The sequence below is a fragment of the Apium graveolens genome, chromosome 10 (genome assembly GCF_009905375.1).
Source record: "Apium graveolens cultivar Ventura chromosome 10, ASM990537v1, whole genome shotgun sequence".
NCBI lineage: Eukaryota > Viridiplantae > Streptophyta > Magnoliopsida > Apiales > Apiaceae > Apium > Apium graveolens.
In genome coordinates, this window is record NC_133656.1 from 155,091,769 (window position 1) to 155,114,976 (window position 23,208).

The 23,208-nt window shown below is 38.7% G+C and overlaps 2 protein-coding genes across 4 annotated transcripts; one reads left to right on the plus strand and one right to left on the minus strand.

Annotated features, from left to right (window-relative positions):
• Window positions 1-315: 315 nt before the first annotated feature.
• On the plus strand, window positions 316-5,491 carry LOC141689977 (serine/threonine-protein kinase AtPK2/AtPK19-like). The gene is made up of 7 exons (XM_074494533.1): window positions 316-460; window positions 1,849-2,791; window positions 3,101-3,183; window positions 3,268-3,388; window positions 3,516-3,689; window positions 4,614-4,721; window positions 4,981-5,491. The coding sequence occupies exons 2-7, from the start codon at window positions 2,117-2,119 to the stop codon at window positions 5,281-5,283; spliced, it is 1,464 nt and encodes a 487-aa protein (XP_074350634.1). The 5' UTR covers window positions 316-460; window positions 1,849-2,116; the 3' UTR covers window positions 5,284-5,491.
• A 260-nt stretch (window positions 5,492-5,751) lies between these two features.
• LOC141693311 (mannan endo-1,4-beta-mannosidase 6) lies at window positions 5,752-9,511 on the minus strand. 3 transcript variants are annotated; one of them, XR_012563072.1, is made up of 7 exons: window positions 8,470-8,636; window positions 8,104-8,383; window positions 7,730-7,924; window positions 7,481-7,603; window positions 6,697-6,908; window positions 6,088-6,590; window positions 5,752-5,982 (listed from the first exon to the last, which is right to left on the minus strand). XR_012563072.1 is itself a non-coding variant. In XM_074498374.1 (6 exons), the coding sequence occupies exons 2-6, from the start codon at window positions 8,371-8,373 to the stop codon at window positions 6,152-6,154; spliced, it is 1,239 nt and encodes a 412-aa protein (XP_074354475.1). In that variant the 5' UTR covers window positions 8,374-8,383; window positions 9,364-9,511; the 3' UTR covers window positions 5,752-6,151. The 3 variants fall into 3 exon arrangements, 2 of the variants coding, with proteins under 2 accessions (XP_074354475.1, XP_074354474.1); XM_074498374.1 differs by lacking the exon at window positions 8,470-8,636 and adding an exon at window positions 9,364-9,511 and having other exon boundaries at window positions 5,752-6,590; XM_074498373.1 differs by having other exon boundaries at window positions 5,752-6,590.
• Between the last annotated feature and the right edge of the window lie 13,697 nt (window positions 9,512-23,208).

Consider the following 23,208-nt stretch of genomic DNA (forward strand, 5'->3'; position numbering starts at 1 on the left):
GTTTATAGCCGGGTTTTTTAGGGCTTTTAATCGGGCCGGGCCGGGCCGAAACCCGGGTTTATAACCGGGCCGGGCCGGGATTTGCCTAAAAATATAGGGCCCGTCGAGATCTGAAACCCGGGTCGGGACCGGATCCGGGCTTGACCCGATTTTGACCGGATCGGGTTTGGCCAGATTTTCGGCCCCGGATTTTTTTTGCATACCAATCCAAACAAAAGAAGCATATACCTCGTATCTAAACAGAACATTACGGGGAAGTGGCGAGCCGTATTGAAAGCGAAGTCCCCCTTACTTTCAGTTTCGTTTGTGAATTAAAATTTTTATATTTTTTGTAAAAATTCTATATTTATCAGCATTAAATATACACGCCCACCCACGTTTATATATCACACAGTTTGATCAAACACGTCTTCAACAAAACTTCCCCTCTGCAACTCTACCCTCTCCCTCAATCCTTCAGGTAATCTTCTTCTTCTTCTTCAATTTGTATATAAAATTTTTATTTTTATTTATAAGTTTGATTCAAATTTTGAAATCTTCAAAATTTGCTATGTGGTTGTGGCCATTGCTAATAGATCTGAGATTTAAAACCCATATTATGAATGTATTATAGATTTTCTTGCCTTTCAGATTAGAATTTAAATGGGTTTTAAATTTTATTGTGTGTCTCTATATATAGATGATAAAGATTGAATCTTATTTTTGTTTTTGGTGTGACCCATAATCCATTTGTTGTTTTTTTGTTGTTTTGCATTTGTGTGAGGCTTTCTTTGTAAGAACACAAAATGATTCTGTTTCAGCTGTAATATACTTTGCATATGTCTTATATTTGGTTTTTGACCCATTTTGGTTGTTTTAGATTTATGCTTGTTCTTGAATTTTCTGTTTATTCCTTAGAGTTGTGCTTAATTGGTTTAAAAATTGTTTGGATAAGTTGTTTTCTTGTGGAGTTTCGTTAGTTGAAATACCTTTTTGGTTGCTTTTGGACTTGTGAATGAGAAGCAAAGCTTGTCATAAGGGGCTCTAATTGTGTTGAGATTCTATTTGTTAAAGTTGGAAACTTTACCTCTAAAATGAATTGTGCAGGCTAAAAAGTGGTTTAATATGGAGGTTTACCAGAAGAATTTAGAATCTTTTATGATGTTTAAGGCTTTCGAATAGTTTTAATGTTTTCCATACTCTACTGTTAGTTAGTTTATTTGTGTCAAATTGTTAACTAGTGGTGGTAGATTAAATATGTGAGATATTGGTACTGCCTGCTTTATTGAGTAGGTTTATAAACTTACAAGCATACAAGCTTTCAATGATTTGAAGATGGTAGCTTGTTCCACTTGAACATTTTTTCAATTGGGTTCTGCACGAATGTGATGCAGAATCACTAGATTTAATGCATTTTTGAATGTAGTGGAGTTAATATATATGGGCCGTTCCTCTGTCAAAATATAAATTATTAGTATGTTCTCACAACAAACAGTTAGTCTAACTTTTGTTGTAATTTTTTCTGGTTCACTGGTTTTCACTAATGAGCACTTTGGATGCAATTTTCATCTTTTATTCTTTCCCTTAGACATATACACCTGTATCCATGCTGTTGCCTTTAGCTGTTAACAATATTTGTGTAACGGGTTTAGAAGAACCTGGTGTACATTTTTACCCTTTTTATATTGTTTTGTTTTCTCTTCATTGTGGATCTGCACTTGGAAATATATTCATGAAAACCAAACTGAACATTATCTAGTTTTATCATTTTAATTTTAGATTGTTGATAGAATGCATTAGAGTTTTAGAGTAGGTGACTAGGTGCACAGGTAACTTCTGTATTATTGATTGTTTGCATTGTGTATACAGATTTGACAGCCGGATCTTCATGAATTCAAGAGCCATTACTGGAACCATCGTTTCCTGTCAGTCGGGAAACAAGAACTTCTTCATCTGCAGGATTTTGGTTTGCCTACTTACAAAGTTCTTCAAAACACCAACCGCAAACTTGGATTTCCATTTGAATAAGGCAGTTGATAGGAGTTTCCCAGCAATTCGCAGCTTGACATAATTTTGAAAAGTCCATCTGTAATACTTTTTTTTTGATCATCTGTGTTCTTTAACTGATATTGACAGCATGGTTTCTTCTTATTGTACTGCTTTGAAAAACACTCAGTCATGCAACTCCAGGCAGTTACTTTTCCCTATGACTCATCCTGAGGCACTCCCTATTGATAATGTTGAGCTGGAATTTTCCGACATATTTGGTCCTCTACCCGGTCAGGCCTTAAATGATGTTAGCAATGTGAATTTAGGAAGTTCAGTGCCTGCAGGAAATGACAGTGAACTTACGTGCGATAATCTAGTGGTCATTCACAGCCGATCACATTCTTTGGTTGGTCCCTCTGCATGTGTTAGCCAGTCACTGAAAATGAGCAACCTAACAATTCATGAGATTGAGGATTCGATGGAATTTCTAGAGTGCTTTAGTGACGAAGAAGCTGTAAAAGCTCAAGAACTTGTCGAAAATGATTCCGCAGAAGAGGAATCCCTGGTTCTAAACCAAGACAATTCAGTGAAGATCCGGGGTGTCGGCCTCGAAGATTTTGAGGTTTTGAAGGTTGTAGGGCAGGGTGCATTTGCAAAAGTGTTTCAGGTTAGGAAGAAGGGAACTTCGGAAGTGTATGCAATGAAGGTCATGAGGAAAGATAGGATTATGGAGAAAAACCATGCTGAATACATGAAAGCAGAGAGGGATATCTTGACAATGATTGATCATCCCTTCATTGTTCAGCTCAGATACTCGTTTCAAGTAATTCTTCGTGCATTTATTAAAAATAATAAATGTCTGCTAATCTCTATATTACTATTAGTCTTTCATTCGCAAAAATTGAATTGTTAGCATCGGTCTATTGATCTGCATATAGTATATGTATTACTTGTTTTTTCTCTTGTTTGTTCTAGAGTTGAATAGATTTGCTGCCTGCTGAACTCGAAACTAAAACTCTATTTGATAGGATATTCTTGTAACCCCAAATATTAAAACCTGACTAGATACTTTTTTATCAGTAGTAAATTGATTTTTTCCTCTTAAATAAGTGTGGTGTCTTCTGATCTGCAGACCAAGTACAGACTTTATCTTGTGCTGGATTTTGTGAATGGCGGGCACCTTTTTTTTCAGCTCTACCACCAGGGTCTTTTCAGGTATTTTTTGTACTTCCATATTTCCGTTAAATTTTATGTCATGTGTTTGATGTGAAAGAATAATTTTCATATTTCATCTTTTAGGGAGGATCTGGCTCGCATATACGCAGCAGAGATAGTATCTGCTGTCTCTCACCTGCACAGAAATGGGATTATGCATAGGGATCTCAAGCCAGAGAATGTTCTACTAGATGCAGATGGCCATGTACCCCCCCCCCCCTCTTTTCTCTCTCAAACACTCACACACACACACACTCTTATTGTACACATATGTACTTGTACACGAGCACGAACACTAATACTAAGCTTTCTTCCGTAAATCACAAAAATAGGCTTTGTTGACTGACTTCGGCCTGGCAAAGCAATACGAAGAAAATACAAGATCAAATTCATTGTGTGGAACGATGGAGTACATGTCACCTGAAATCATTCTTGGAAAGGGACACGATAAAGCTGCAGACTGGTGGAGTGTTGGTATTTTGCTGTTTGAGATGCTCACTGGAAAGGTAAGCATATTGTATATGCATATTTATCTATATAAAACTAACTTTCTTTCAGTGTTTATGTGCTTGTGTATAACTGACATCTATTTTATGTTGGTTACATTAGTTTAAAGTCAAGGTCTCAAATACATGTATATGATCCTGGTTGAATTTGTCCCTACATATATACATTATTTATGTGGATTTATCATGATATCAAACTCTCTTAATAAGCATACATTTGGACACATTTCATTAGTGTGCTATATGTAAGTGAGAACAATAAGCGTTGAGGAAGGAAATAAATCCTAGATCATCCATCTGCGGTGAAACCCTCCTTATGATCTAATATATGCTTATGGGTTTCGAAGTTGATTTACTATATTATATCTATTATAATAATTTTTATTAACAACTGTTGGTAAGATTGAATATAAAAAAACTGGTTAAATTCTCAAATCAAATTATATAAAAAGCACAACTTATGTTTTATTTGCTAAAGTTTCAGTGTATAAAATAATGCATGTGTTGAAATGAACTGTAAAGAATTGTTTATACATATTTTTCAATGCTTCATAGTTGACACTAGACTCTGACATGTACTCTGCTTGCTATATCTTACCTCTGTGGTTTTGAAGAGTGTTTGCAATCTGAGCATAGAGAAATATTCGTTAGTCAATTATGAGATTTTATACTTCAGATTGTGAGTTCCAGTTACGCCGAGATCATATTTAGGGCTAAAGGATAAGTATTGTATCTGCGGGACTGCATAAGCTGGACAAATTGGGTACTTGGAATAGTGTATTCAGGCTCAGCCTTGAATATTTTTAAATGATAAGAATAAATCTATGCTGAATGTATATTTAAAATCTGTAATATTTCTCTCCACGTTCGAGTTGCAGAAACAGATTATGGCAAGTACTAATTTGTGGTTATTTGCTCGTGCAGCCTCCTTTTATAGGCGGAAATAGAGAGAAAGTTCAGCAAAAGATAATTAAGGATAAAATTAAATTGCCATCATTTTTGTCAAGTGAAGCACATTCTTTGCTGAAAGCGGTAATGTTTACTTTCTTTACCTACCTATTCTGTTTTCTGAATCCACAGTAACTTTTTGCTATTGCTAATTAAATAAGCCTTAGTGTCAGCAGTCAGCATCCAACTTCATAGGGTTAAGATTATTCTGATGCCAAACAAACATTTCACACACCAAATATGATGTTTGAAGACTGACCATAGGATATTATGTTTTACCCTTTTCTTTTAGATATTTATAATGTAACTTCAAGGGTTTAATAGTGCCTTTTGTGTGTTTTAGCTCCTACAAAAGGATCCAAAGAATCGCTTAGGTAGTGGGCCTACTGGGAGCGACGAAGTGAAGTGTCACAAGTGGTTTAAGCCAATTAATTGGAAGAAATTGGAAGCAAGAGAAATTAAGCCGAGTTTTTGTCCCGAAGTTGCAGGAAAACACTGTATTGCCAACTTTGATAAGCGCTGGACAGACATGTCATTGTTGGATTCTCCAGCATCCAGTCCGACGGCTACTGGAAATCCCTTTCAAGGTTTTAGTTACGTTAGACCTGCAGATTCATTTCTTTGTGGTGACAGTTCCTTGTGCTAATAAGCAATTTGTATGAAGATTCTGGATGACAGTAACTTGTTGGACTATTTATTAATGTTGCCATTGTAGCACTGTTGCCAACTGGCCATTTAATTTCTGTTAGAATTTGTATTTGGCGACTAATCTGGGCTGTGTTTGAGAGAAAATGTATTCGACAGTTTCCATCTGGACTGTGTTTCAGCAAAAATTGTATTCGGCAGTTTCTTTCTGGACTGTGTTTCAGCACATATCTGTATCTAAAGAGACCTAAAAATATTAATTATCCTGAATTTCGTGAATTACTGCCAGTTTAGTTGCAGTGGAACATAATCTATATCGATTTGTTGAGGCAGCTTTATATTAATACTTGATACATTCAGTGTCTACACAAATGCCAAGCCTCAGATCAATGTTACTGGAAAAACTGAGACATGACAGTGTTGGAATGAAGCTTGGTTTGTACGCCTTGTGAACTACAGTAATTATCAATATTGATCATCATGGTATTAAGATTAATAATTGAAATCTAGAATTTGATGCAATGAATACTTAGACCAGAATGTAACTTGGAAGGCACATGTTGCCAAACATAAGGTTAATTAAACCAGAATTTGAGACCAGAAGTGCATATATTATCCAAGTCTGGCTTGTACTACAATGTGAGGGCATACAGGTAATATCGGACCAGCATCTAAATCACAGATAGAAATGATTATAAGCCTGCAGAGAGTGCAGTTGTAAGCATTGCAGTTCAAGACATATTCAGCTGCAATAATTTATCTTAAATTTATTTAATATACAGGTAGTCGAGTTCTTCAACTATACCGTGCCTTGGTCCTTTGACATCACTTTTCTTCGGAAGAGAGTTGCTAGCTGACAAAGGTACGGCTCAGAGCTCATCGTGATAGAGTTCCTCCAGTTCCTCCACCTTATGCTTCTTCTTGCAACCCCAGCGGCATTTCCAAGAACATAAAGAGTTAAACATCGCAAGCCTTTTTGAGTGGAGGGAAACAATGTTTGATATTGAAGGAGTCTTTGAAAGGACTACTGCATACCCGTCATCCATGTAGTCTGTCCCTTCAGGAAACACCTGCCACAAGAGACTCCCCGCCCCACTTCCTCCTTTCTTGGTTGAATTTAGCAATGTGGTAAATACTGTACTTATAACCTTGTCGCGATACGATGAATTGTAACCAGGATCCTTTGTAGACACTCCATACTCCCCAAAGATAACTGGCATTCCAAGTACCTTCTCTGCATCCTCAATGTGAGATTCCATCCATGACTTGACAAATTTGAGGTGTGAATCATCGATTGATTGTGAAATCCTTTATCAAACCAGCAGATACAGTGATTAGAGTCTATCTCCGTGCAGAGACAGGAGACATAGGGAAGCCAAATGTGTGTGTTTATTTTACATAACTTGTTACTTACCAAGAGTCTGCATATATGTGAACAGAGGCAAAATCAACACCAAGTATGTTATGATTCCTGATAAAATCAGTTCCAACTTGTTGAGCATATGTGTTTGGATTGAATTGAACTCTGTTTGGTGTTGAGGGTCCATAGAATCCTTCTAGCCCAATCTCCACCAAGTGATTTGGATCGATGCTCTTCACGTAGACTGCCATTTCTTCTATCCACTCCTGCGTCATAGTTTACATCTATATTAGGACTTATATGATACTAAGGCGGTGTATTCAATTGGGATTTTTGAAGGATTGTTAATAATCCGTGGATTTTAAAAGATTTTTGTTGATTTTAATTCTTCGTGGATTTTGATGGAGTTGATCCAAAATCTTGTAGAGTCTTGCAGATTTTGTGGAGTTTTTTAGAAATCCATCAAAATCTATGTATTTTGAAGAGATTTCAAGATATTAAAAATGTACTAACAAATCCATCAAAATCCACAACTTTTTTAAGTAAAAGAAAATCCATGGAATTTTGAATACCATCAGATTTTGATGGATTTTTTAAAATCCAAATTGAATACCACCAAATTTTGATTGACTTTTTAAAATTTAAATTGAATATACTCAGATTTTAAAAGACTTTTTTCAATCTTGGTTGAATACCTTCAGATTTTAAAGGATTATTTAAAATCTTAATTGAATACCCCATAATTTCTAAAATTCATAAAAATCCTTCAAAATCCCAATTGAATACACCCCTATAACCTAACAGTGATATACTTATTTGGTTATTTAGAAACTCAGACCTGAAGTGTATCCCCGGAAGAGTCTGAGGGACATCGAGGCTCATTCATTAACTCCCATGCAAATATGGTAGGATCATCTTTGTAAGTTATGTTGTTAAATGTATTCACTCTGTTAAGCACCGTCTGCATATTACAAGTACAAACAGTTTTAGCATAAAATCAGAAGGGACTTAAGAGAGCTAAATGACGATATGCCGGAGATACTAGTATTATGAGTTTTAACATAAAAACTTGCTGGTGTCTTCATGCCTTGACATGTCCCTTGTAGTAGTTCCTCAAGGTTGGATGAGTGAAGAATTCATCATCCGATGTCAAATTAAGGCCAGCATCTTTACCCCATTTCACATACTGTGGTTTTCCGCCATAGGAATCCCAGTTGTTGATCAATGACAATATAAGTCTGATTTTGTACTTCCTTGCTTCATTTATAACAAAATCTAAAGCCTGTAACTCAGAGAAAAGAATATTGTTACACAATACTTTTCTTGGAGAAAATTTATGCTAATAGCAAAGCAATTATCGTAAGCCTTGGAACAGTGCAGCTATAATATTCATCTAGTTCTGGAGTCATAATCAAAACAATACTGAACATAAGTGGCTTTATGCATAAGCTGAAAATTCACCTTGAAAACATCTTCGTCGTAAACTGATGGTGTTTTCTGCAGAGCACGCCACTGGCCGTCATTAAAAGCCCATGTTCGACACACTGTTAAGCCGACAGAAGATGCCTGCTGAAACACCTCACTGACCTTTGCTCGGGTAGACTGATCCACAGCGAACACCATTAACCAGTACGTGTTGAATCCATTCACATATAGAGGCTGGTTATTCACCACAAATTGCTTTCCTTGTTTTTGCACCATTGCCCATGCATTCTCTTCCATATCAGCCATTTCATTAATCCTGCACACAGAAAACGAAAACTATAAGTGCAATTGGCTAAAATGTGGAAAATGATGCAACACGATATAAAAACTCTAAGAGGATACCCATAATTTGTGGTAGAAATCTCATCTCCATCAACTTCAAATACTGATGAAGTAGAATTACTGATCAGATATGTAAGCACAAGCACCAAAAAAACACTTTTGATTTTGAATATATGCTCAAAATTGTCCATGTTTTAGATGTCAAAGAGCCACCTTGATGAATGAACTCCCAAAACATGTATATATAAGTAAGAAAATTAACTAGAAGAATGTTGAGTGATGTAATAAAATGTGTAATCTGCTGAAGAAGTGCTTTATAAGAAATGTAAATTTATATCTTCAAAGCAAAGATGTTATAGTGTCACATCTTAGTTGGTGTGCTTCAATTAACTTATCATTCTTACATAGATTTTCCGATCTATATGATTATCAGGGTGAATTAAGAGTTATAATCCTAAAAATATCGGTACTAGAGGATCTACAGTCAAACTTGCTAGAAGTCTAGAACTCTGCAGCAGAAGTTCATTGATATGCTGAACTAACAATAATCATGTATTCATCGAAACATTACATCTATGATTTGCGATAAATTTTCTTTTAAGTAAGATCTGGCATGTTTAGAAGTTTAAGTCACTCTAAGATGTAAATATGAAAGCATAATGCACGACAGCAATCTGCAAAAAACAGCTACTTGACAATTGAGATGGATAAATTATCAGGTAATGATCGTATTCATATATATGGTTAAGTCCTGTCAATGAGTAAATCTACACAAGAAACACCAAAAAAAACTTACAAGTAACATCAACAAACTACAATACATTGATGATTGTTTTGGGATAAGTAATCAAGAGTAAATTAAACGCAGACATAGGTACTGACTAATACACACATATAGGGGAACAGATAGACATACATACGCCTTGTTGCTTAAAAACATGAAAGTGCACTCACCTGAATGAGTTTGATGAAATGTAGCAGAGGAGTGTATGTCAACACACAGGCACCCAACCTTAAAACCAAATTGTGGTGTGTACAAAATGAAGACACAGATGTCTGTTAATGCAAATTACACGTACACACACATCCACGTGTATAAAGATACACACGTAAGCATAGGTAAATTGCTCATTTATTGAAAACCTTGGTTGCTTCCAAAACGGTTGCATCGTCTCTAATTTGTTGTTTTCTGCATGTATCACGTTATATGTACTGGTTTTTCTATGTCCTTACCCTTATCATTCTTCTCCGTTCTCCTCACTTCCAAGATCGGCTATGATTGTAAATTAGATATATCCTTGCTACTCCGCTTCATACATGAACGATTTTTGTCATTTTTATCAGAAATTCAAAATAGAAGAGAAAATAACGAATATCGAATATGTTATGGATTAAAAACTAATATATATAATTGTTGTATTTAGTAATAATGAACGTGAGCTTCAAGACTCGATTTTGACTTTTCTTGTATTTCGTGACTCAATCTGCCTTAACAAGATGTCTACGTACCTTGCTGATTGCCAATGATCAAGTCAAAAAACATAGTTTTGATTTGTAGGGTGAGACCCCTTATATAAATGTCGGGACTCCTTGAATTGGACTTGGGTTAGAAGACTTGGTGGGGCAAGTCTCAGAATTAGAATGGACTTTGAAGTCCTAAGAGGTAGGAAATTGATTCCTTATCCCACCAAGTTACTTGGAGGTCAATCTACAATGATTTATATCTCCGCTAGGACTTATCTCAATAGTTGTTTTTCTCCTTTATTTATTAATTACCAAATTAATAAATAATCAGGGTTTTTGGGCCTGATCTCGTCCATCAGGCCTGATCTGGTCCATCAGGCCTGATCAACATGTTAACCTTTCTGGTCTGAATATCATACATCTTCTTATTGGGCTTCACAACCCAATCTTGTAATATCAGGATTTATTTATCCCTATCATTTGCCCCCCAACTTTTGGGAAACATTGACTAGGTTTCGCAGAAGTTAAGTCCATTCGTTCCCTTACAGGGTTTCGTTTTTGCGTAAAGTGTGGAGCGACCTACACGTTTACCACGATTTACTTTTATTCCTTTTATTCAGGAATTATCTTAATTTTCAGGGATCTTTCCCTTAATTCTAGGATTTTCCCTTAATTTTCAGTAATTTTTCCCTTTATTCTGGGATTTTTCCTTAATTTCCCGGATTTTTTCCCTTTATTCTGGGATTTATCCTTAATTTTCTGGATTTTTCCCTTAATTTATGGGATTTATCCTTAATTTTCTGGATTTTTCCCTTAATTTCTGGGATTTATCCTTAATTTCCTGGATTTTTCCCTAATTTCCCGGATTTTTCCCTAATTTCCCGGATTTTTTCCCTTTATTCTGGGATTTTTCCTTAATTTTCTTGATTTTCCCCTTAATTTCTGGGTTTATTCCTTATTTCTGAAAATATTAATATTTTTCAGAAAATATTTCAAGGAATTTCCTTATTTTTCTGTAATTTTCCAGGAATTTTCTCTTTTTCTTCCTTTTTTTTATATAGATTTCGACCAGGAATCCCATTCGACCAGGATCCTGGTCGAATTATCCGCCTTTGTGTCATGGTCGACAGCATTTCGAGGAGAACCCATTCGAGCAAGAATCCTGGTCGAATTTCGGCCAGGATTTTTCAATATATATATTTTTTTTGTATTTCGAGCAGGATTTTTCTTCGGTCAGGATTCTATTTCGATCAGGACTTTCTTCCTTCGGCCAGGATTCTACTTCGATCAGGATTTTTGGTCAGGATCTCCACTTTTGACCGAATTATCCCCTTTTTGATTGCCCAGGTCGACGCTAATTCGGGCTCGAGGATTTCGATCAGGAATCCTTCACAATTTCTGGTCGAATTGGTCCTGGTTCTGGTCGAATTAAGGCCGTTTTTTACCCCTGATCGACAGGGTTTCGACCTCAAGCCATTCGACCAGGATTTCTTTATGTTTTCTGGTCGAATGGGTCAGGAATATTTACATAATGATTTTTTTTGCATATACTTTAGATTTGGGCCCTTAAATCTGGGCTACATTTTCTTGGGCCAACCCTTTTAATGGGTTTTTAGCTAATTGGGCCCCCCCTTTTGGGCTGGTTTTATTGGGCTAACCTTTGTTTTCAACTGGGCTTTTCTTTTTCACCCCTAAAATCACTTGGGCCTAATACAGAGGCCTTTTTACCTGGGCTTTTTAAATACTTGGGCCCTTAACATGGCTTGACTTTTTCAAGGTTTTTCTAGAATTGGGCCTCATTTCTGAGCCCAAATTCCAAACTCTTCTAGGATTCTTCCAGATACTTCCAGAATCTCCTAAAAACTTAAGTTTTTCTTTTATTTTTTACTGGAATTCTCTGGATAATTCCAGAACCTTCTAGTTTTTGGGCCCAAATGGGCTTTTTAAGGCCCATTATCCCCCTTCCTTGGCTATATAAAGGTGGGGTGAGAGTTTGATTTCTCCACACCTTTCATTTCACCTCTCTACTCATTTCATAACTTCTCCTCATCCTTCCCCCAGCTTTCTAACCTTTCTTCTCTCAAATCCCCTCCCTTAGTTTTCCAACTTCAGGCTTTTTCCAGCTTACTAATGGCTGACAAGAGTTCCGAGAGGGCGGCAAAGATAGCCTCGGCTTCAAAACGAGGTAAGGATATCGAGATCCGTTCTTCGTATATGTCTTTAATCGATATGATTAATACTAGGGGGGATGACTATCCCTCTACTGCACATCTCGATTCTTTTAATCATTGTAATACTTGGCACATCATAGATTTCGATAAACTGAATGCACGTTATAACGTCCTTCCTCCTCTTAGATTAGTTCCAGTCTCTGGTGGTGACCGTACTTGCCACTGGAGACCTGACACTCTCTTTATTTACACTGATGCCCTTAATGCTGGGCTTAGGTTTCCTTCCCATCCTTTTATTCCTCATCTTTTAGCTGATTTACAAATCAACCTGTGTCAGCTTCCTCCAAACGCTTGGAGGAATATTTTATGTTTTATGGTCTGCTGCCTTAGGGAGGGCTTTCCCGTTTCTGTAGCTGTTTTTAGGAAGGTCTTTCAGTGCTATAATAGCTCTTCCAGTATTTGTGGTTGGGTCTATGTTAAGCAAAGGCCCAAAAGTAAACATACACTACTAGAAAATATAGAATAGACATCGGCTAAAAACCGATGTCTATGAACAAAAAAATCCGATGTCTTCGTGGGTGATGTTAAAGACCCCCCATTTAACATCGCTTTTAAACTGATGTTAAAGAAGACATATAACATCAATTTTTAAAGATGTTAAATTTCTAATGCATGTCTAATCTTCATATATTATCATAATATGATATTTTTATCAATTTAAACATATGTGAGATAAGCAAAATATTTCCATTTACTCATTAAACTGATGTTACTAATACCAGTAACAACGGTTTTCAAGATACACCGATATAAATATAACTTTTGGCATCGGTTCTTTATTTCAAACCGATACCTATTGGTGACAAACCGATGTCTATAAAACTTAATAACATCGGTTTTCTGTTTTAAGATTTTTTTTTGTTTTAGTATTTAACATCGTTTCTAATCAATATTACTGATGTCAATGTTCAACTAAAACTGTTGTATTAAGCTTTGACATATATCATTTTCCATTGTAATGATGTCTGTACCTGTTTTATTAATGCATATTTTAAAAATATAGATGCCAACTCAATCTGGAGTGCTTGTATTGTATGCACAAATTCTGTAAACTGAAAATGACAGTTATTCTGAGAATAAGTACTGTAAAAATATTTTGCACTAGCCAACCATCTAAACACCATAACGAACTCTGAAAGATGCAATTTGACTGGTAAACAGAAAAAACCTATAACTTGCAACATCGAATTCAGTATCTATGAACTTACTCTGATGCTGAACGCAACAAGCAGGCAAAGTAAGACATAATATATATATGTTCCAAGAATCCGTATTAACCAGCTTGTCTTTGACAATTCATCCACAGCTGATTATATTGTTCGGTACGCTCTCGAAGTTCAGCTTGTAAGGTTTGTAGTTGTTTGCAACGCATCCATTTCCTGGGCTCGCGTAATCCATGTTTGTGCTTCTCTTAGTTGTTCATCTTTAAAGCTTAGAGTTTCCTGTGATACTCTATGCTGAAAGAATCAGCATGTTTAAGAATAGTCAAATTCAGTGGTTCTTGTATTGAAAAATACTGTATAAAAAATATTTTGGCAAAGCAATTAAGTATAATAATTGATCAACCTGTTCTTGCTACTCCATAAATTGACGCTCTTTCTCCTGCATGTGATCTTGAAAGTCATGGATTTGTTTAACATGTTGTGCTCTTTCAACCTCTGAAGTATCACGCTCTCTCCTGCAATCAAGAGGAGCCAGAATTATACACAAATATGACAATCCGCCAAACCTCATACACCCTGGGCAAAGACAACCAATTTAATGGAAAATAAACAGCTAAATTTTTGGAATTCCAAGTAAGAAACACACCACAAACTTCCCACTTCAGACCAATAAATATAGTTGCCATGTTGGCAACTCAAGTCAAGTAAATTAATATAAATATAATTTAAATAACATATTATACATACCGTATATTTGTGTTCTAACAACAGAAGTACAACAACATTACCTAATGTATATTAATTACATAAAATATATTAATTACAATCATCTCTTTTTTCCATCCCATATACATAACATATATAGACTAGTTGCGGCTAGTCAAGTGCCATGATAATAATGCCAATAAATAAAAACATTAATAACAGGTAAATAGAAGCGCTCTCTGCCTTGCTTAACTGAATATATATAATCACTTTAAAATGTCAAAGACCGGACCTTTATGTAACCAGAAGATAGAGTAAATACGTATACATACCTAAATGTTGCGAGTTCTTTGTTTTGTTCTCGGAGAAGATCGTCTTTGGCTCACACCTGTCCATGTGAAATGCTCAAGTAAAAAATTAACTGAGCAACTAGAAAAAAGGAAAGCATGGCTATGTGAAATTTATAAAAGCATAGATGTGGAAACAAACCGCTTGAGTATCTAATCTAATAGCATACAACTATCTTTCTTTATTTTCAATCTCTCTTTCAAGTTCATGTTTAGCCTATTTCCTTTCCCGTAATTGCTCCTTCAGACACCAAAAAATTGATATTGTAAGCACACTAGCATAAAGATTGGAGCTAACAATATGAAAAAAGAATATTGCCTCTCAACATTTTGTCTAATCATAAAACTTATTCTGCTAAAGCAAGATGAGCAGCGCTAGGCTTTGCTTTGGTAAAACGTCTTCATCCAGCATAACTTCTTGCCCAATACCACCTGCGAGCTCGACTTGAACGTGTAAATTCCTATAAGCAAACATCATATAGACTGAATGATCAAGATTAAACATAAATAAAAAAAGCAAATTTCAGAGGACATGATTTAACACACCTAGATTGTCAAGCATATATTTGTTATAAAATAAATAGAGAAACCCGTGCTATGTATAAACAAATACAAACAGACCTAACACAGGAAATATAGAGCTCAATGCAGCTGTCAAGGTATTCTACACATCTGAAAATAGAAAAAAATGCAGGACAAATTTTTGCTAAATCACCAAAAACCTCAAGACCACAATCAATTACTGAAGTAGGGGTTGATGCCTATCCACCCATCAGCTGATAAATTACACAATATAAACACATAAATACACATATATATACATTAATAATAACTCAGTGGGTCTTACACAAGATTAGATAACACTAACACACACGACATATAAAATGTATATAAAAAATTCAAACAACTACTCAACTAAAAAAAATATTAACATGCTCAATTGAAACAATTATTCAAACTAGGATTCAAATCGAAATCCCCAAATTAAAAGTTAGGGTTTTAGGCTTACTTAATTCAAGATTGACCTACGACTTGAGCTTTAAACTCTGATTTGAGCTTTGAGTCTTCACATCTTTAATCTTTAAACTTAGATTTGAGCGTACCCAATTCAACCTCCGACCTTTTCAAACTCCGACCGAAAGAGAGAGCAGAGCGAGCAGAGAGACCAGAGAGAACATAAAGAGAGGAGATGAGCGAATTTTCCATAGAGCACAATCTGGAGAGAGAGGGATTTTTTTTCGAGAGAGTTGTTCTTCAAGAGTGATGAAAGTTGTTTTTTTTTTAATTTTTGGTTTTAAGTTTTTAGATCTGCATATGTGTAATTTTGATTTTGATTTTTAGTGTAAATTTAAAAAAAGAAGAGGGGAAATGAGTACTTAAAATTTCAGAAGGTAAAAAATGGGGGGAGTTTAAAGAGGGAATGAAATATTTGGCTAAGGGAGGGGAAACGGGGAAGGCGCGTTGATTAATTTTTTTAAAACAGACATATAACATCGGTTGGGCTAAGAAACTGATGTTTATAACTACAAAAGACATCGGTTGTCCAAAACCGATGTAGAAAACACCTTTTACATCGGTCAAAAAAGCAACCGATGTCTAAGAGGCGATGTCTACTCTACTTTTTCTAGTAGTGATATCTTTAACAGCGCCTCCATTCCTGATAACAACCAAAATTGGAGGAATAGTTTCGTTGGGTTACGTTGGGAGAATGGTGACTGGGGCACACTCTTCCGATCTTCCTTCGGGAAGGTCAGTGATGGTAGCCTCAAATCTATTCACTTAACTCCTGAGTAAACTATTATTTATAATGGGCTTACTCAGGACGACGACACTACTACCAGCTGGACTCTCTTAGAGGAGTTCTCCCTCATTCACGTGGGACTATCCTCTGTTTCTCAACAGGGTATTTTTCTTCCCTTCTCAAATTTATTTCATTTCATGCATTATTAACATCACTTATTTTGTTTTTTGCCTTATTTTACAGCTGCTAAGGAGATTAACGAGGACAACGTTCCTCCTGTTGAAGAGACTGCTAGAATGAAGAAAGCTCGGCTCGCAGGCCTAGACACCCGAGGAAAGGCGACAGAGCCTATCTTCTTGAGAAAGCACAAGAAGCCTATGGGGGAGGCTTCAACTGAAGGAGCTGAGGGCCATAGTGCTCCTATCACTGCTGCTACCCCTGCTGCTGCTGCTACAAGCGCCTTCCAACCTCTCTGGGGATTCCGCCGAGGGGATACCGTGGTTAGTTCCACGAAGCATGCTTGAGATTGGTCCTACCATAGCGTGACTCCCAAGGATTTTACTGACGTGGTGGCCACCCCTGACCTTGAGAAGATTAAGCTCATGGGAGCTCAGTCTCTGGCTTCGGTGTGCCTCTTCTTTTTTGAACTTATCTTTCTTTCTTGTAGCATTCTCTTGCCTTATACTTTGTTGATTGGTTTGTTTCAGTCTAACGCCTATTTTCAAGGCGCTGTGAGGCAAGCCGAGTCATGAAAGTGGGCTTCCGATAAGGCCGATAATGCCCTCAGGAGGCAACAGAAGAAGTATGCTACTCTGGAGAAGAAGTTCAAATGCAAGGAGGAGGAACTCAGGGAGTCTAACGCCGAGCTGGTGGTACTTCGGGCGGAAAAGGACAAAGCTATAGATAACTACCTGGACTCGGAGGAGTTTGCCCAGTCCATGAGGATTAGGGATGACTCAGTCTTTCCCGGGTTTTTTAGGACTGGTTGGGACACGGCCCTTGGGACCGTGAACGAGGCTTGTCCTGATATTAACCCGGCGGATTATGTCTGCCCTGATGACGAGGCTTTGCTGCAGAGGTTTCGTACCCGAGTAGTTGTCTCGGATCATGTTCCTCAGGATCCGCTCCTTCCTCCTCCCGAGTCTTCTTCCAGGCCTGCTGAGGACGATAGCTCTTCCTCCTCCTCCGAGACGACAGAGACATCTAGCGAGAGCGAGGGGGATGATGATATGGATGTCGAGGGTACCTCAGCTCCTTAGAGCTTCTTTCAGCCCTGCGTGGCTTGTTTTCTTTATCTTACTTTTGAGACTTTATTTATCGAACTCTTGTAATATTTATCCGACTTATTTATCACATTTATATGCTTGCATTCCATGCATTTGGTTTTACTTGTCAGGGCATAGACATTTAAACATATTTCAAAAACCTCATGAATTTCCATAAATTGTCTGGGATTTGTCCCTTACACAAGTCTTAATAAACTTCAAAATAAAACTAGAATAAACAGGTCCTAAGCAAGCAAAGCTTCAAGGTGCTTTTCAACCTACTCGTCATCTTGACAAGTGAGAATCGTATCCAACTGCCCTACACATAGTAAATCTTCAGGTTTTGTGCATGTCAAGTTCTCGGGACTTCAAAACCATCCATAGTCTCTAGCTTGTAGGTTCCTCTACCTTGAACACTCTTGACTCTGTACGGCCCTTCCCAATTCGGGGCAAGCTTCCCTTTTTGTCCTACACCAGATGCTTCTATCTTCCTCAAGACTAGGTCACCTTGTTTGAAAAACCTTTCCTTAACCCTTAGGTTGTAGTAGAATGAAGCCTTCTTCTGATACTCTACTATCTTTGCATGTGCCCCATCTCACACTTCATCGATTAAGTCCAGAGCCAACCTTTGCCCTTCCTCATTTTTCTCAGCATTGAAAGCCTGAATCCTTGGAGAGGAATGTGATATCTCCATGGGAACTACTGCTTCTGCCCCATAGGCCAACATGAAGGGAGTTGCTCCTGTCGTGACTCTACAGGTAGTCCTATAGGCCCATAATATGGGAAGTATCTCATCCACCTAATTATTTCTTGACTTCTCGATTCTCTTCTTTAGTCCATCCAGGATTATTCGATTTGCTACCTTGTTGAATTCCTCGTTGTTAAATTGTGTTTCGTTGTCGGTGACTAGGATACGGGGAATTCCATACCGGCACATAATATTTTCCCACGGGAATTGTGCAACCTGCTTAGTTGTGATTTTGGCCAAGGGTTTGGCTTCAATCCACTTGGTGAAATAATCAATGGCTACAATCAGAAACTTCCTTTGTGCCGTGGCCATGGGGAAAGACCCCAAAATATCCATTCCCCACATAGCAAAGGGAATGGGCGAGTTGATAGAGGTCAGCATCTCGGGGGGTTGTCTAACAACAGGTGCATGCTTCTGACAGCGATTACACTTTTTCACATATTCTTTGGCATCAGCCATCATTTATGGCCAATAGAAGCCTAAACGGGTTATCTTATGATCCAAGGCCCTGACCCCAAGTGTTGTCCACAAATACCTTCATGCACTTCTTCAAGAGCCAAGCGTGCCTCATCGGGCCTGAGACACCTTAAATAAGGAACCACGAAAGATCTTTTGTATAGAATCCCATCTATCAAAGACACCTTAAATAAGTTTTTTACTCTTAGTGTTCCAGCTAGGCCAAGGCCAGCTATCAGGGCTTCATATTCTGCCTCATTGTTTGTGGTTGGGAAGTCTAGCTTCATAGCATACTCAATTAAGAACCCATCAGGGCTTTGTAAAACCAGTCCTGCTCCACTGGGATTTGTTTTTGATGCTCCATCAAAATAGAGAACCCAATATTCTTTCTCCTTATCATCCTCCTCTTTGTCCCCATTATCGACTCCCTTGTCTTGAGGTATGGTATCTTCCTGCTTACCGACTTCTTAGTTGGGGATGGTACACTCCACCACGAAGTCAGCTAGCGCCTGGGCTTTTATCGTCGTTCGTGGCTTAAACTTGAGATCGAACTCTCCCAGCTTTATTGCCCACTTAATCAATCTCCCACTTGCCTTGGGATTGTGAATGATATTTCTCAGGGGCTGATTCGTTAGCACCTCAATCTGATGAGCCTGAAAGTAAGGACGCAGCTTTCTCGAAGCCATTACCAAGGTCAAAGCAAATTTCTCGATAGTTGAATAATTCAACTCAGCACCATGCAGAATTTTGCTGACATAGTATACGGGTTTCTGGACTTTCAGTTCCTCCTTAACCAACACCGCGCTCAAGGCATTCTCTGAAACGGCTAAGTACAAGAATAAAACTTCATTCAAAGTTGTCTTGGCCAACAACGGGGCCTGGGCCATATACTTCTTTAACTCTTCGAATGCCTTCTGGTTTTCCTCATTCCATACAAAGTCCTTGATGTTCTTTAGTGACTTGAAGAATGACAAGCACTTGTCTCCTGACTTGGAGATGAATCGTCCTAGCGCAACAACCCTTCCTATGAGTTTTTGAACATCCTTGACGATTTTTGGTGGTTCCATGTCCAGAATTGCCTTTATTTTGTCGGGGTTAGCCTCTATCCCTCTCTTGGAGACCATCAATCCCAAAAAATTTCCAGATCCTACTCCGAAAGCATATTTTGTAGGATTTAACACCATTTTGTGGTACCTCAGGACCTCAAAAGCTTCCCTCAAATGGATTATATGATCAGTCTTTGTTAGACTCTTGACTAACATGTCATCAACATAGACTTCCATAGTCTTTCCAATAAGGTCCTTAAAAATTTTATTTACCAACCTTTGATAGGTGGCTCCTGCATTCTTAAGACCAAATGCCATAACAAGATAACAATAAACACCAAAGTCCGTGATGAATGATACCTTTGGAATGTCATCCTTGTGCATCTTAATCTGATTGTATCCGCTAAATCCATCCATGAAGCTCAGCATCTCATGCCCAGCAGTGGCATCAATCAAAGTATCAATTCTTGGCAACGGAAAACAGTCTTTAGGGCATGCATCATTCAGATCAGTAAAGTCTATACACATCCTCCACTTTCCATTAGCCTTCTTCACCATTACAGGGTTTGCTAACCACTCCGGAAATTGAATATCCTCAATGAAACCAGCCTCTAAGAGCTTTTCTACTTCCTGTTTTATAGCTTATTGTCTTTCCGGGGCGAAGTTTCTTTTCTTTTGTTTCACTGTCTTCCGGCTTGGATCCACGTTTAACTTGTGAGTAATCAGCTCCGGGTCTATGCCTGGCATATCAGCTGCTGACCATGCAAACACATCATTATTTTCTTGCAAAAATTTCACCAACTTCCCTCTAAGGGGCTCCTCTAATGTGGCTCCAATGAAAGTCATCCTCTCAGGATTCTCGGGGTCTAAAGGAATCGAAACCAAGTCTTCTGTTGGCTTTCCTCTCTTCTCATCATTTTCTCGGACATCCATATCTTCAATAGGAAGAACCTGCCCCCGACTCCATCTGCCCTCAAAGAGGCCACATAACATCTTCTAGCCATTTTTGGATCTCCTCTCTCTTCTCCAATTCCGTTCCGGGTGGGAAACTTCATGACTGAATGGTAGGAAGAAGGTACTGCCTTGAAGGCATGTATCCCTGTTCTTCCCATGATAGCATTATAGGTTGAACTAGCTTTTACCACCACAAAGTCCAACATCTGCGTTGCTTGCCTTGGTTCCGTACCTATGGTGGTTGGCAGCTTGATTATCCCTTCCACAGGACATTCTACTCCAGCAAATCCATATATCGGCATGTCGGTTGGTGTCAACTGGAAGTCATTATACCCCATCCTTAGAAAGGCGTCGTGGAGCAAGATATCCACAGAAGCACCATTATCCACAAGGACCCTCTTGACCGGGCTATTTCCTATTACCGGTGTTATGACCAGCGGGTCGTCATGAGGAAACTTCACACCCTCTAGGTCAGAATCATCAAAAGCCAATGTTACTTCTGTCCTGGCCCTCTTCAGGGCTTCTCCAACAATATGCATAACATCTCTAGTATATGCCTTTCTGGAATTTTTGGACAATCCAGCAGCAGTTGGGCCTCCAAAGATCGTGTTTATCACAGGCTCTCGAGGTCGCGGTCCTCCATAAATTGTGTTTATAACTGGTCCTCTAGGCTGGGGGTTTTGACCCTGATCGTCTTGGTCCCTCCTACGATCTTCAAAGCTCTTCCTTCCATTATTATTCCTGTCCCCTCCTTCTCCAGTGTATTTGTTCAATCTTCCTTTTCGAATGAGGAACTCAATTTCATCTTTCAGCTGCCTACACTCATCGGTGTCGTGACGAACATCTTTGTGAAATCTGCAATATTTGCTTTTGTCTAGCTTGGCAGGATCAGCCTTCAAGGGCTTAGACCAACGAATATCTCGATCTTTCTCGATTTCCATCAAGATCTGGCTTCTAGGAGCATTCAGCTTAGCGTATTCGGTGAACTTTTGCCCAGGTCCTCCCTTCTTGGGGGTTGAATCAGGGTTTTGCTCGGTTCTAGGATACTTGTTCTTAGTGATATACTCCATATCAGTTTTTCGCTTCTTTCCTCCAGTGGGCTCATTACTTACTACGGTCTTCCTCATGCTTTCTTCAACTTTGATATACTTCCCTGCCCTTTCCTGGAGCTGCAACATGCTTTCAGGGGGCGTTTGGCCAAGGACATCTTAAAAAACTCATCCCTAGTTCCTTGTTGCAGCGCTATCATGGCTACCTTATCATCAAGGTCTGGGACTTTTAAAACCTCCTTTGTGAAACGATTCAGGTAATCTCTCAAGGATTCTTTTGCCCCCTGCACAATGCTCATAAGAGATGCAGAACTTTTCTCATGAACTCTTTCACTGATGAATTGCTTAATAAAAGCCTGACTTAATTCTCTGAACGACCCAATAGAGTTTGGGGGCAAGCGACTGTACCATCTTTGAGCCATACCCGACAGGGTTTGAGGGAAGACCCGACACTTTATAGCATCATTCACAGGTTGCAATAGCAGTGCATTAGAGAATGTCCTAACATGATTAGCGGGATCTCCCGTGCCATCATAGGCTTTGATGATTGGCATCTTAAACTTCCTTGAGATATGGGCATTCATTATCTCTTCAGTGAAGGGCGGAGTAGGATCATCATGATCTCCAAGGGGAAGAAGATTGCTTGGATCAGTTCTTGGGACAACAGCTCTTCTCCGTACCGGACCATCCAGGTCTATAACAGGAGGAGGATTTCTCCCCCTAGGAGGTATCTGGGGTCTGGTGGCCTGGTGCGCTTCCAAGTCGCGCCTCAGCCTTTGGATCTCAGCCTCATAAGCCCTGATCCTTTCCTGCACTTCTTGGGGATTCGCCCCTTGGGTGCTTTGAGGGTGTTGTCTTCCATCGGCCATCGGCTCTTTTCCAGGACGCCTCCTTCTTGGGGCCACTTCATCATCCGAAGATTCAGAGTCTCTCTCAGTATAAGGACCAGAAAATTCCCGATCCTCGGGGATAGGAGCCAAACCTCGTATATAGGGGGTGATTGTCCTCGTGCTTCACTTCGCCCAGCATGTCCACTTCCTCCAACCTCGGGGTAAAGGGGCATCCCATAAGGGGGGTTAGTAGTAACAACAGTTGAGTATTCATACCCGACAGGTCGAGAATTCACAGGTACATGTACTTGTTGAACTTGAGGATTCGTACCTTGAATAGTCGGGGGGGGGGGGGGGGGGGTCGTCCCTTGTGGCTGAGGTTGACTTGCCCCTATCTGGGCTTCCCCTTGAGTAGATGCATAAGTTGAGTGGGGAGGTATCTCCACGGTTGACGAAATCACCTGTGTTGTCCCCGATGTTGTTCCTTCCTTCAGAGCTCTAATTGTTCTCCGTGTTCTCGCCATGGTTGTTGTTGTGTTTTCCCACAGACGGCGCCAAATCTTATAGATTAAAAACTAATATATATAGTTGTTGTATTTAGTACTAAGGAACGTGAGCTTCAAGGCTCGATTTTGACTGTTCTTGTATTTCGTGACTCAATCTGCCTTAACAAGATGCCTACGTACCTTGCTGATTGTCAAGGATCAAGTCAAAAAAACGTAGTTCTGATTTGTGGGGTGAGGCCCCTTATATAGATGGGGGAGTCCTTGAATTGGACTTGGTGGTCAAGTCTCTGAATT